Raw genomic sequence first — 14,260 nt, forward strand, 5'->3', positions numbered from 1 at the left:
AAACAAATATACGCGATTTAAATCCGGAAAAATAGTTTCATTTCCTAAAGTACTTGTGTTATGGTAATCGGAGACAACGGCACAAATACCCAGCCCCTAAACTATACAGAAAAGTTACGAGTAGTTTTTTATATTGACCTAACCGTCCGAGAATCGAACCCGGGACCTTAGAAATGGCGACACCATGAAAACCGGTGTGTAAGGCACTAGATCACGGAGGTGTACGTATTGTTTTCCAAATAAATTAGGATTGCTTTTTATTTCAAATTACGAGAATTATTTGACTATATACGTATATACAGTAAAAATATAAACAGCACCAATCTCTCTTTCGATCTTTACCTAATTATTAATAACAGTCTATATTAGATAAGGCAAAAAGAGGAGTACCTAAGAATCAATGTAGTATATGTATAAATATACGATAAAGTTACGAGTGGAAGAAAATATTTAATGTTTTTACCACTAAAATCCGATCATGTACTTAAAAGCTTTATCGTCATTTAATACATATTAAAACTTATCAATTTCTGTCTATTTCTTGAAAAACAAATTACTTTGTTTTGATTAATCCTCATAGTTTAGAGCAAATTTCTTCTTATATAATGTTAAAGCTTTTATAAACACACAACTTATTGTAATTTTTTTGTGTCTGTGATCCGTATCACATAATTCAATGTAGGTGTTTATTGTACAAGCGACAACGGAGGAAAGTGTGCTTTATTACTCGTTAACAAGATTAAACTCGTTAAAAAGATTACATAGTACATAAGTTCACTCATGATGCCATATCGTTCGTTTCATTACCAATACAGGATCAGTTGTATACTGTTACCATAAATGGTTTAAAATTTACCCTATTTATGTAATATACTGCTACCAGTACTACTTACCCAAAACACCTAGCCTAAAATTGATAGTGACTACAATAACACTGCCGTGCGCGGCAAGCGGGGTCCCGTCGTATGCGTTGCCCGAGCTCCACTCGTACGATTCCCCGTGCACGAAAACCAGACACGGCACTCCGTCTCCTCCACCCTCACCTTCGCCCCCTACATGAACAAAACAGAAAAAAAATATTTTTCGCCAATATGCTAAAATACGTCGACAACAGAGGACCAATAAACCTATGATTTATTTTCTCCATGAAAATAAAACAGCAATCAAAGATTCTTTGCGTCTTCCAAATTCGTTGGTAAAATATGGAAAGTTACAAGAATTATTTGTACAATTTTTGTGCTTTACATTTGTATACAGAGGGAAGAATGAAATAAACGTCAAATGGATTCGAGTGTTCTGTTACCAATAGAAGTATTCGTTGTTATTGAATGTAAAATACTCAGAATAATGTCGACGAAAAAATAATCAATGTTTACTTATATTTCATGGTGACATTTAATTTTGTTTTGCCAATATTGTATGGCACGATGAGAAAATAATCCTATAAAAACTGTGTGTTGCAAATAAGACGATTCTTCGAGGTATTAGGCGCAGGGAGGTTTCTCTCCAAACGAGTGCTGGTGACAAGCACAGATTGAATTCTAATTATGTTGAACGGAAATCAATATCGAACACATATTTTTCCCTAACTTTTGTATACGCTTATACGAATAATACTGGTCGAATATTATTAACATTCATTCTCAAAGTTTTTTTCGATTAAGATCAAAAATAAGAAAATAATATAAAAGGTGGGAGGTACTTTTAGCGACGTAATAAACTCTGAAACATTTCGAGAATCTCAATGACTTTTGTTATCCTTCTACATATATATAATAAAGGTGTATTTATAAGAATTCACTTATAGAGGCATTTAACATACGCAGAAGCAAAATTCTAACAAATTTACCGAAACAGAAAGTCGCATTGCGACAGTCGGCAACAAATTACTTCCATATATCAATGACAAACGTATCTAGAAATAATTTGACAAACTGCCACAAACCACTAACCGTGAGATTAGCTGAAATAATAAATTATTATCATGTCAGCAATGGACTTTATTGGACGAAAACAAGAAAAGAATAGGCAGGACACGATCATAAGGAAATACATATAAAAAAATCAGTGACAGAAATGCTATTGTGCTACTGGAAGTATAGTGATCGGAGTCTCGTCCTCAGTTTACACAACAAAAATCACAATACCAATAAATCTTGTGAAAAATGCTCTCAATTCTTCTCGGACACGATGTCTTGAGGTGACGCTATGGGGTGTCTCAGCCTCACTTCCGCACTGCTTGCAGGGGGCAGGATGCACTGCAATGCACTACGGAATTGAGGCCTCGACACCCTGCCCGCCGCCCGTAGCCTCCTCTTCCTTATGTCACGCCTTTCGCATCGCGCCGTGTATGTTTCTTCGCTAAGTGCCTGCTTCCGTTCTCTCGTAAAAACTAACATGCGTAACAACATAAAGTTGTTGTTCAGTGTTATGGTTGAATAAAATTAATCTTTTTAGGGAAATAATATTTTATAACTACTTATAATAGAATTATAAGTAATTATAACAAATAGTTCTACTGATACTAATATACTAAGTTTATCGCCTTTCTTTGTACAATTAAACAGAATTGCATTATAAAATTTGCATTAAATTAATTAGCGCCAGCGGGATAACCGCGGCGGTGTTAAGCTTTATCTTCAGTGGAGCGGGGTCAATCAAGTTTAAACAGGGGTCGCTCACCCCCACTACCCCTAGTCACCACCTATACAGCTCGATGGAAAAATATCAACATAGGTTAGAGTATTTTTTTGCATTTTTCTTGAAATCTTGGTTTATAATGGAATAATAATAAATTTATATTTAGCCATGCACACTACACTCGTTGTTTGTTCTTAAACTGCTTGTACTATTTGTTAATATTACTTCACATGTCTATATATGTATATATATATATATATGTGTGTATAATTTTTATACATACAAATATTATAAGTCTAGTAGAAGAAAAACATAATTTTTTCACTACTTTCCAGGACGATCAACACTGTTATTAATGAAACATATCAGCTTTTACTAAACAATCGTAGTTCTAAGTACCCAAACAGTAACCAAAAACATTATATAATAAATGAAAAAAAGTATTTTGGTCATAATTTAGTCAATATTATCTGTAGAGTTACACGAATTGGACGGACATTTATAACATTTCGTTATCGATGCAGTAAAAAAAATATTTGTCACATTCGTCCACAGGGGGTACCAGATTTATAACGACATTATATAACCACCTTGACAAAGAAGGAAAGCCTCGACATGATTTATTTACCCTTATCTAAATTAGAAACAAAAGGAATCAGGGGCCTTACCATGAACTCTTATTACGATTCAGTTTAGGAATTAAAATGAATCGTGTGACGGCGCTTCATGAAGTGTATATCACCATCTCGTTTTTTTTTTTGTCGTTACGAACCTATACTGAACTGTAATAAGAGTTCATAGTAAGGCCCCAGGGGGGCTTCCGTCTGTAAAAATCGGTAATAATGTTAATGATGATGAGCAGCTTTCAATGGCATTCCGCAAGACTACATTCTTGGACCTACCCCGTTTATTGGGTACATCAGTGACCTGTGACAACTTTAACTTCTAAATTGCATTGTCATCACTTAAGCTGATGACACTGTCTCAATAATGCATGGGACTACAAGGGCTCAAGTGCGTGTACTGGGGCTAATGTACTGTGGAGAATGCTTTTATTGCTGGAATGAGAAGGCTGATCACCAGTTTACTCATTATTTACTCGATGAAAACCTTTTTTGTCCCTTTCATGCTCCAACGGGCTTCCGTCCCACCCTCTGATACATTTTTTATTAAAGGTCATACCTATGAAACTACGAGGCATAACTCTACTTATCATATCATTATAGACCAAACCCTCAGCTGGCGAAATCACGTTAATTCTCAGCAACACGAGTTCGTAAACTCATATACGTCTTCAAAAACTTGCGGCAAGTAGCTAATGCTGACACCCTCTATATAATTTATTCTGCCCATGTGTGTCTTTGCTCATTTACGATCACTGTAAAGTTTGGGGTGGTACGTCAGAAACAACTGTGCTGACATTCGAAAGAGCGCAAAGGGCTGTCATAAAAGTTTTCTTAAAAAGCCTTATCGTTACACACGTTCACTATATTATGTACACCAATATCATAGTTCTGTCTGTCAGACAGACGAGATGTAGACATACAAGTGATCGTAGTGAAGTATATTAAGACTCATTTGTGAAGAATTTTAAGAAAAAAGAATGTTTAACTTGAAAAATTTGTCCGCTGGTTCGTTCCGTGGTTTAGTTGGCATAGCGTCTGGGACGGGAGACGTCGGTTCGAATCCGACCGGATCGAATAATTTTTTTCTACGTTTTCGAACTTTGTATTAATAATTATAACAAACTTTCAGTTGTTTGTGAAAAAAACACGCAAATGCTGGCTGAAATATGAATGATGAATGATTTCCATGTAAGATATTTCAGGTTCGTAAGTTACCTGAATTTTTCTTTTTCCACATTGTGAACAACAATCACATGACTTTTCCAGGGACCATTAAATGAATGTCAACTATTTCAAAAACAATCAAAGTCTTTTGATACTGATCTTTCTTAACATTTACAATTTTAAGTCTACATTTGATCGCTACTAACTTGTACACCTGTAAAATCTTTTTTCTTTTTCTAATTAAGTAAGACTGCATACCTATACTGAGCCTACCATACCTACTATTCTCTGAAAACGTAAATGTAGTTATATTTGCCACAACGTGGGATCTCCAGGTGTCCAAACTTTGTCGTAGGGTACCAACACACTAAGATAGTAATATACAAGTTTAAGCACTTTCTTCCTATCAACACCAAAACTCTCCTAATTCAGGTTTTTTAGTGTTGCCTACCGTCAACTATGCTGACATGTATTACAGCTACATTTTTCAAGTCTGTTTGAACAGGCTGGCCCCTTTTTTATTAATAACCGTATTGGGTTCATTTTTGGATGCAAAAGTATGTCATCAGCTATATTGGCTTCCCGTCCATGAACATAAGTTCAAAAAAAATTAACTACTCCTTTCTCCATTTTGTTCCACACTGCTGCACTTAATTACCTTAAATGTACATTTCAATTTCACATCGATCAGCTGGGGTGCGAACTTCGAACATCCCGTAGCCTTAAACGCTCTATTACTTCCCACCGCACTAGTTTTTTTGTGTAATTCTTATACCCTTCATTCAATTCATCTTTAGAACGCTTACACAAAGTGGAACAATTTAAGACAAGCACGGCCCAAAAGCGCAACGATTCCCTAACAATATTCGAGACTCAATGGTGCAGAGGGAATATTTATACATATTTTACTATATTTACACACGTATGTTTATTATGTATCTATGTAAAGTTTTTTATGTTATATTATATTTATTTTATGCCATATTTATTTATTGTAAAATTTTGGATTGGTTTTGAAGTGCTGCACCAAAGTATTGTTGTTTTCTCTATTTCGGGCGTATTTTTTACGGCAGAGAATGCCTTATTGCGTTAAGTCTGTCGTTTGTACAGGGATGTCAATACATTTCTTTATTAAGCAATAAAGGTAAAATAAATAAATAAATCGACAGTTCCGTGCTCTCAGGTAATGTTTATACAACACCTCTATAATAAAATAAATAACTTACTCTCTTTTCCATTACGAAGTCAATAAAAATGTAACAAATTGTCTAAAGTCATAACTGCTATAAAATAGCTGTAAATATAATCTTAATAACAATCCACATATTTCAATTCAGTTTACTCTATTTCATTTATTTTCATGATTTGTTTACAAATTTATATAGCTGACGATAAAGTTATTATTATTATTATATTAAGTTTATTCAATATCACGTTGTTTTACTATCATGGTATTCAATTATTGTTTTGATAAACTGCTCCACTAGTTTGTTATAATTATTAATACAAAAATCAAACACTAAGAAAAATGTCATCGATGCGGCTGGATTCGAACCAGCGCCAATAAACCGTGTCTAATGCTCTATCAACTGAGCTACGGAACGAACCAACAGACCTTAATTTTTTTCCATGTGCTTATTGTTTTTCGTTTTTAATTACTGTTTTGCCGTAGCGCCATCTGTAGGTCTATAACTACCTATAAACGTTATTCTGCATATTTATTTTACATTCTCGCGTCTCCCTCGGGCAAAAATGGAATATAGGGTTTTTAAAACTTAATTTTTTCAATTTAGTTAATTTGATTATTATTATTATTAAAAATTGAGTTAAAGAAATTTACTAAAAATAATTATTAAAGAGTTGATTATTTAAAGGCCGCTGAGGCTGCGGTGAGATGACGTGAATAAATTATAAAGCTCCGGCAAGGATTAACGAGTCCCGAGCCTCACCAAGCTACAATTTTCCTTGTTGTTTCTTTCAGACGTGTCTTGATTAGAATTATACTTTTTGAGTTTAAACATCATTTTATTCTAAACAATTAAACATCATACCCCTATATGTAATGTCGCTTATTGAATACCTTACCTAACTTTAAATATTTTTTTTTATATTTTATTTTCACGCTAATTTTAAAAAGTGATGTCAGTTGTTTAGTAAGAAGTTCTACATTAAGAAATAAAAATATATTACGTATTTATTAAATCGCCCTGGTACACATGCCCACTAACATACGCATAAAAGTCGGTTAAAAACACGAAATAACTAACCAGTGGAAGTGTGAAGTGAGCGTTCCTTTATAGCCATTGTTATGATATATCTATCATAACTAAGCTTGTTGTGCATCAACGTTCTCTTAAGGTAAACGTGTGATTTCCCTACGCAAACCAAAAATTACACATTTTTAGTGAATTATGGTTTATTGTTCTGTTTTGTGCTGACGAAATAATAGTACTAGATGTTCACGTTCACGTGACATGAACAGACAACCTGACCGGATATAAATTTACCACGTGACGATAATAAACTGCTCAGCAGTGCACTGACAGAATAGCAATGTGCAAGACCAGCCTGCTGAATAGATGTTTCCTTTGTTTTATATTTAAAAATAATATTGTAATATTGACGCACATGTGTATATAGAGTTTGTATAAATAGTCTACTTTCTAGAAATAAAGTTATCTTTGAATGCAGACATCAACGCTGTCTCATTGACAATGGAACTATCATGAATACAGCATCCTCTCACTGTGGCCAATACCCCTTTAACCGTCAGCTTATCTGTTCAGTATTGTGAGTCTGTGAGACTAGCAGTGAGAAAATAAACTCCTTGCACCCCTGATCCTTCCCACCTTCCGTCTGTTACCTTAGGTCGCATGGTAACAGGCTTCCCCTACTATCTATGTACGTATATATAGCGTAGTGTATGGTTAGGGCTAGGTTGTTTGTGATAAGTTACAGCTTTCCCTTACCATTTCATGTATATAGCTTTAATTACATATAATACAAGAAATACTACGCATAGACAGAGATAAAGTTAGTTGGCTCTACAATAATTAAAATGTATCTGGTGAAGACGTTTCATATCATCGATAAGTGTTATTTTCACTAAATTAAACATATAACTTTATTTTTAATATTTGATCATTTTATGCCATTATGATAAATAAAAAGCACCTATAGTACTATGATTTTAAAGTCCAATGTTCTTAACTAAAAATAACGGACAACTCACGTATTTAAGTCGGATTATTGCTCGACATGTTTCGAACCAATTCGTGGTTCTTAATCATGAGATTCCGCGGCGTAACACGACTGAAACTGCGCGCCAAAGCCCTGGCAGCCTGATCACTCAGTACAGCAGCGGGTGCAGGCGGCGTCGGCGAGAAACTACCCACGTTTGCTTCATTTTCATTAAAGTCATCTGCAGGATTGCACACTACACTAACAACGTCACTTTCTAAAGTCTCGTCAATACTAAATCAATACATAGCAGATAAATCTGTGGCACTTAAAAGATCTGAGATAATTTTAATTGTTTCGTCTACCGGTACATTGGTGAAAAGAGATGTCACGTCAAAAGTCACCATAAGTTCATCTTCACATAGCTGGATATAATTCAACAAATTGATGAATGGCTTGAGTCCCTTATATGACTCGGGGCTCTTCAGTGACGGAACACTCATTGGATTTGGATTCGATGCACTATATTCGTTTTGATAAAGTGTCCGTACTGGCGAGAGAAAAGCGTTTCATTCCGCGGAAAGTACGTGAAGTTATCAAGATTGGTCGTCATTCGAATTTCAATCGTGATAGTGGATGGTCGGTACCCCCCGGCTGGAAAACAGTGTTAGGTACTACATCAGTGGTTAGTGTAGACGAGACTTTAGAAAGTGACGTTGTTAGTGTAGTGTGCAATCCTGCATATGACTTTAATAAAAATGAAGCAAACGAGGGTAGTTTTTCGCCGACGCTGCCTGCGCCCGCTGCCGTACTGAGTGATTGGGTTGCCAGGGCTTTGGCGCGTAGTTTTCGTCGAGTCACCGCCGCGGAATCTCATGATCAAGGACCACGAATTGGTTCGAAACATGTCGAGCAAAAATTCGACTTAAATACGTGAGTTATCCTTTATTTTTAGTTAATATGTCTGAGTCCCACGGTAGTTTTCTATTTAAAATTCCAATATTCTTCTATGATCTGATAGACCAAGAACTAGAGTGTTCCACATTTATAGGGTTCCTAGCTTTCAATCAATTACATAAGAACTATCGAATAATGGTGCCATTTAGTATTTACTAATGGAACTCTTAAGCAAAACAGATCATTGGCTTGTTGTAGAAGTAGATGTAGTGTGATCAGTTTCGACGTTAGTAATAGTAAACCTTACTGGATTCAATCCAGTAAAGTTTACTAAGTTTTTTTTTCCAAAAGATATATACTGTAAGCTTAATTTTATTTGATAATTATAGACAATTAAGATTATATTAATTTAGTAGTGTAATGTAACGTTACTTCTGTGTGTGCATGAGGCGCACTAGTTTTACTTTTCCACTAGTTTTTAATTCAGTGGTTAAAAAATGTACATCTCGTTACATTTACAACACTTTTCATTTTAAACCTACTCTATGTTCTTCTTAAATCTACTCTTTTTTGTTTTTCGTTTTTACAAAAAAAAAGGCTATTTCGGTTGCATAATCTTTTCTTTCGCTTTTTCACGCTTTCTTTCCGATGTTTAATCACTTAGTTCATTCACTTTTGTCTTTTCTAACTTTACTTTCTGATGATGTATATCAGCTTGACTCCGTAAATTCTGGTTACTCCTCATTTTATGTTCATTACCCGCTCAACCCAGCGAACTAATTCAAATATATCGGTCTTTTAACGAACTTTTCAACTTTATTCTTACATTTTATTCTTTTCCTACAAAGAATTCATAAAAATTAATATAATGAGAAATTTACAGGAGAAACAGTAAAAACAAATCGTAAGTGTCATCGTATGGCGTAAAGTGTTCCCGCTAGAAATGTTCTGTGGGCTTAAAAATATACAAAAATACACAATAGTATTTTCTATTCGCTTTTTCTGTCTTCGCTATCGTCCTGTTTTTTTTTCTTTTACTGATTGTAATTAATATTATGATGATTTACTACCATGACATGCATTTATTTTTGTGAAATTACTCCACTAGTTTGTTACAATTATTAATACAATGATCGAATATAAAAGAAAATTTCTTTGATCTGACAGGACTCGAACCTGTGTCCGTTTTGCCAATTTAGGGCAACCGCTTACCAATTATAAAAACCAAAATAACAGGAACGACTGTAAATCAGCAATATGTCTGTCTCGCCCGAGATTGACATATTGCTGAAACGTGTCCTATCGTTCTTTTGCGCCACTATGCAGTTACGAACTTAAAATCACGCGGTTACTTGTTGATTTAGTGTTAAGTATTAGATTTAAGTGGGTATAGTGACTCAATTTAATGAATAAACGTTTTTCTTTCTTTCTTTCAATTGAGCTACAGTTCGAATCGGCAGAGCTCACGAATTATCCATGCGTTTGGTAATTGCGATTAACGCCATATCTGTTTTGTGTACTTTCCAAGAATCTTTTGTGTTATCTGAAGCTATTGTTGCGAAAATTCACGTGTATTCCATCATATCTAAAACCTAATTTTTTTAACTACACTTATTATTATTCGAGTAGCAATAAAGCTTCTCGTGAAAGAGTTCGTCCAGGGAAGTACTGCCACATCACCAATTTCTGCCATCAACCAGTAATGTGAGCATTGCTGTATTCCGGTTTTGAAGGCTAAGGACGTATAGGTGAAATTACAATAACATGAGTTATGACTCAGGGTGACAGGCGCAGTGGCAGAAGATGGGAAGTTTTAATAATCTCAGTACAGAGTATTATTGTGGAATTACATATAATTACCATGTTTTATTGAAATCGGTTACCGGGTAGTGCGCAAACCCGGATTCATCCCCTAGTTTGCCACTAAAATATAATAAACATAACTACCTCCGTGGCCGAACGGTTACCATGCCGGACTGCCACGCAGAGGTCCCAGGTTCGATTCCCGGGCCGGGAGAAATATTTGTATGGCCTACATTTATTTCTCTCGTGAGTTTGGGTGTAATTTCTGGTTGTCTATGTGTGTGTCCATGACACCCGCGACACAGGGTTTCCCTAGTGCGGGGCTATGTCGAGTGTGTGCTTTATTATTATTATCGGTTCTCACTTCTCAAAGTATATCGAGAGAGAAAAACGCCTTGAATTGGAGAATAGCAAAATCAACCATTAAAATAAATTTTATTATAAGCAGCACTGCTTATAATAAAATTTAGGCGCTATTTATAAAAATGAACCTTCATGCGTGAACGTGACCCCTTAGAGGTGGATGATTTTCTTCAAAATGGGACCACTATGGAGATACCCTCTTTCCAACAAAAAAGTATCATGAAAATCGGTTCACGCGTAACATAAGTACAAAAAAAAGAGTCGAATTGAGAACCTCCTCCTTTTTTTGAAGTCGGTTAGAAAATCTGAGTGGCACTGAAACTGGTATCGACAAGGATGTCGCTTAGCACCAGGACACGACACGACTTATTCGTCCTGTCACTTAGTATAATAAAGAAAACTGCACGACATACAACTTTACCATTAACACGATCAATCTACACCGCTCTCGCAAACAAATCTTTCAAAGTAATTAAAGTCTATAAAAGACACAGAAAACGTAATAATTAACGTTATTTCCCAATACAGAGTTCCGAAAAAAACATTTTTCTTCTTATAAAATATATTATATCTGTCACAGATCGAAACATATTATGTCGTATAACACTTTCTCTTTTAGGATTACAAAATATTTATTTGTCCGAGTCACGCTGTTATAGTAAATTATAATTTCCAATAACGTAATGTCATGTAAGCAAGAACATACATAGCTTCTTTAAAATTCGATACTTTGAGATGATCCGAGATTATTGGATTAGAGTGACAATGAACCTTTTTGAGTTCTCTGGAAGCGAGCAGCGAATATAACACGTAAAAAGCATTTCGTTCTGAAATTTCAGGAAAAAATACTTATTTGCATTTTTATGATTCTTTTATGAAGTTAAAAAAAAATGTATGTAGATTAAAGTCGAAATTTTTGTACGCTTACCGCGTTAAGAATACTATGTCAGTATTTAAATATTCTGTTCTGTATATCATATCTTAATGTATCTCATATCTTATTGGTAAGCTGTTGTTAATTCACTAAAGGTTCCACTTGGTAAACTCCTACATCAGTAGAACTCCTTGCGAAAGAGTTTTTTTTTTTAATATTCTGTCTGTGAAGGCTCGTAAGGTGGAACGCATTAATACTAACCATTAACAGGCACGTAAAGGTTGACATAAAGGCAATCTTCGCTTTGGTTAGCAAGCACGGGCAACAAACGGTCGAGCTGACGAATGCGTGCGCGCGGGTGTAGCAGCAACGCCTCGTCGCGAGGCGCCGGCGCAGGCGGCGCCTGCGGGCAGGCTGGGCCTACCGCGTCCGCCAGGCGCGTTGTACGCCACTGAGACGGCGTCACCGGTGGCATGTATCTAGTATAAAACACATATGTGTCAATCCAGAAGCACGAAGTAAATATAGATTATCGAAATCTGGATATTAAGAGGAGTTCATTCTAGTACTAAACGAATGTGTATAAAGTAAACGAATGTATATTATCCCTAAAAATGCGTATAAGGAATGTGCTTAAAGGTATCTGGGCATGTGGTCTCGTTCTCCGTCTGAAACAATTACAATAAGCAAAATCATGGGGAATCTAATTATTACATATTTTCAAAAGAAAAAGTCGTGCAAACGTCTTATGCTCTCTCGCACCTTCGTGTTCCTTCTCTCTCACACATACTTTCTCGGTCACATTCATAATGTTTTCATGTCGTCCTACATAAGTAATACTCAACCAAATCAAAAGACAATGTCAAGTATGAAGCTTCATTCGCATCGTGCACCTTTTAATTTGGCCGACTATTACTTATTTGACTGTAATTGTTTCGGACAGATATCGGACGGAGAATGGGAGTAGACCCCCAGTTTCTAACTTCCCATTATTTAATGTTAAACGGTTCACAAATTCCAAGATTAATTGATGTAATACTTCCGGCCTAAGATATGACCATCCTTCAGAGTACTATTACCTTCAAATTAGACGCTTGTAGAAACGTTGCAGTGACGCGGCAGCCGCGCGTCTGTAGCGCTTCAGTGATTTTTAGTTTACTAATTATTGTGACTGCAATGGTTGTTTGTGAGTGGATGGAAAAGGAAGACGGAGGCGCTGCTTCTAAATATTGTATGAAAAGTAGTAGTGGTGTGGCTGAGACGCCACAGTGGCGCCACTGCAGAGCTCTTATAAGCGTCTGATTTGAATGCGCCCTTAGTGCCGCACTCAATCATAATTTTATAGAATTATGCACACATTTTTCGAAGCGAATCAATAATAAGTTAAATAATTTATTAACAACTTGTTTTTTAAACCAAAGTAGATAGGTAGATCTTTATTTTTTAATCATTTAAATAATATCCATGTTATACATTCGCACTCATTAAGTACTCATTTAAACTCTACAATTTCTACATTCATACTTTTATAACCTTAAATATTATGTAATGTCCAATGTGTTCATTAACTATTCTTGATTCTGTGACACGCGCTCGTTAAGTCAACGCATACAAGACATCAGAGTATGCTCGGTATCTGTGTACGCAGACATGTGTTTGCATACAGCAGCGAGCGGGGCGGCGGCGGAGCCATGACTGACACAATAACCTACACAATACAAGCTTCTGAAGCATGCCTCATTAATTCCTTATAAGGTTTTGAAGCACCATGCATATTAAAGTGACTTGAGATATGATAACGTTTATAAAACCTACATACAAAGGTAGATAATCTGTTGTCAAAGAATACAGTAGCCATGTATTTTTCGGATAGCTTAGAAAATGGTGTGCAATCAGCGGTAGGCAAACACCAACAACGTTCAATTAGTTCGTTAACGCGGCAACATATTGTTGCAGTAGGTACGACCACAAGAATACGCGGCAGTGTATTAATCTGTTGACTAGAACTAACTGCGTGTAGGATATGGAACTTTTTTTTTTCGGATCTAAATCGCGCATATTTAATTTTTTAAACAAACCAACGTTTCGGGCCCTTTACCGGTCCCATTATACGCGACTTAATTCCGAATATAATAGTTTCCAGTCCTACGTATAACAATCGCTAAAGCCTAAAAACTAAATGCAGGCTTTGTAAGCTTTGTCCCATTACCATTCTGAAGTCTTTAGTTATGAGCTAATGAGTCTGTACAGGTAAAAGATATCAGTTATGAAATGACTGGCAAACCAACGTTAAGAAGGGAACGTTTTATTCACCTGAGGCTGCCCAGGGGTGGTGTCGCATACGGCACGCCGAGGTAAGCTTCGACTTGGGGGTGCGAGTGGACGACAATCCCTCGCAGCGGCCCGTACTTGGTGCGCACGACGCGCGTACTGTACTTGTGCGTGGAGAGCGCGGCCGCGAAGCACACGAGCCACGCGTACAGCGCGGCGCGGTCCGCGCGCATCACGCGCTCGGCGCACGCGCAGACGCGGTCGCGCGACACGCGCCGCAGGCTACGCGCGCGCTCCTGCGCATCACGCGGCCCACCGCGCGCCCGCGCAAGCGCACGCGCGCCGCACCACGCGCCGCCGGCTCATCCCGATTCCCCCTTCTTACGCGCTCGTCGCCACTAATTTGTACAAGTACGGAACACAACACAATAAAAATACTCTG

The 14,260-nt window shown here is 36.6% G+C and overlaps 1 protein-coding gene across 1 annotated transcript in view; it reads right to left on the reverse strand.

Annotated features, from left to right (window-relative positions):
- LOC113233305 (neuroligin-1-like) overlaps window positions 1-14,051 on the reverse strand; it is a 36,236-nt gene extending 22,185 nt beyond the window's left edge. Inside the window, exons 1-3 of the mRNA XM_026468387.1 lie at window positions 13,861-14,051; window positions 11,809-12,026; window positions 894-1,052 (exon numbers count right to left, since the gene is read on the reverse strand). Of these exons, the coding sequence (XP_026324172.1) occupies window positions 894-1,052; window positions 11,809-12,026; window positions 13,861-14,051 (568 nt within the window). The remainder of the gene's footprint in view (window positions 1-893; window positions 1,053-11,808; window positions 12,027-13,860) is intronic.
- Between the last annotated feature and the right edge of the window lie 209 nt (window positions 14,052-14,260).

The sequence above is a fragment of the Hyposmocoma kahamanoa genome, unplaced genomic scaffold, assembly GCF_003589595.1.
Source record: "Hyposmocoma kahamanoa isolate Upper Pololo Valley unplaced genomic scaffold, ASM358959v1 102, whole genome shotgun sequence".
Classification (NCBI taxonomy): Eukaryota; Metazoa; Arthropoda; class Insecta; order Lepidoptera; family Cosmopterigidae; genus Hyposmocoma; species Hyposmocoma kahamanoa.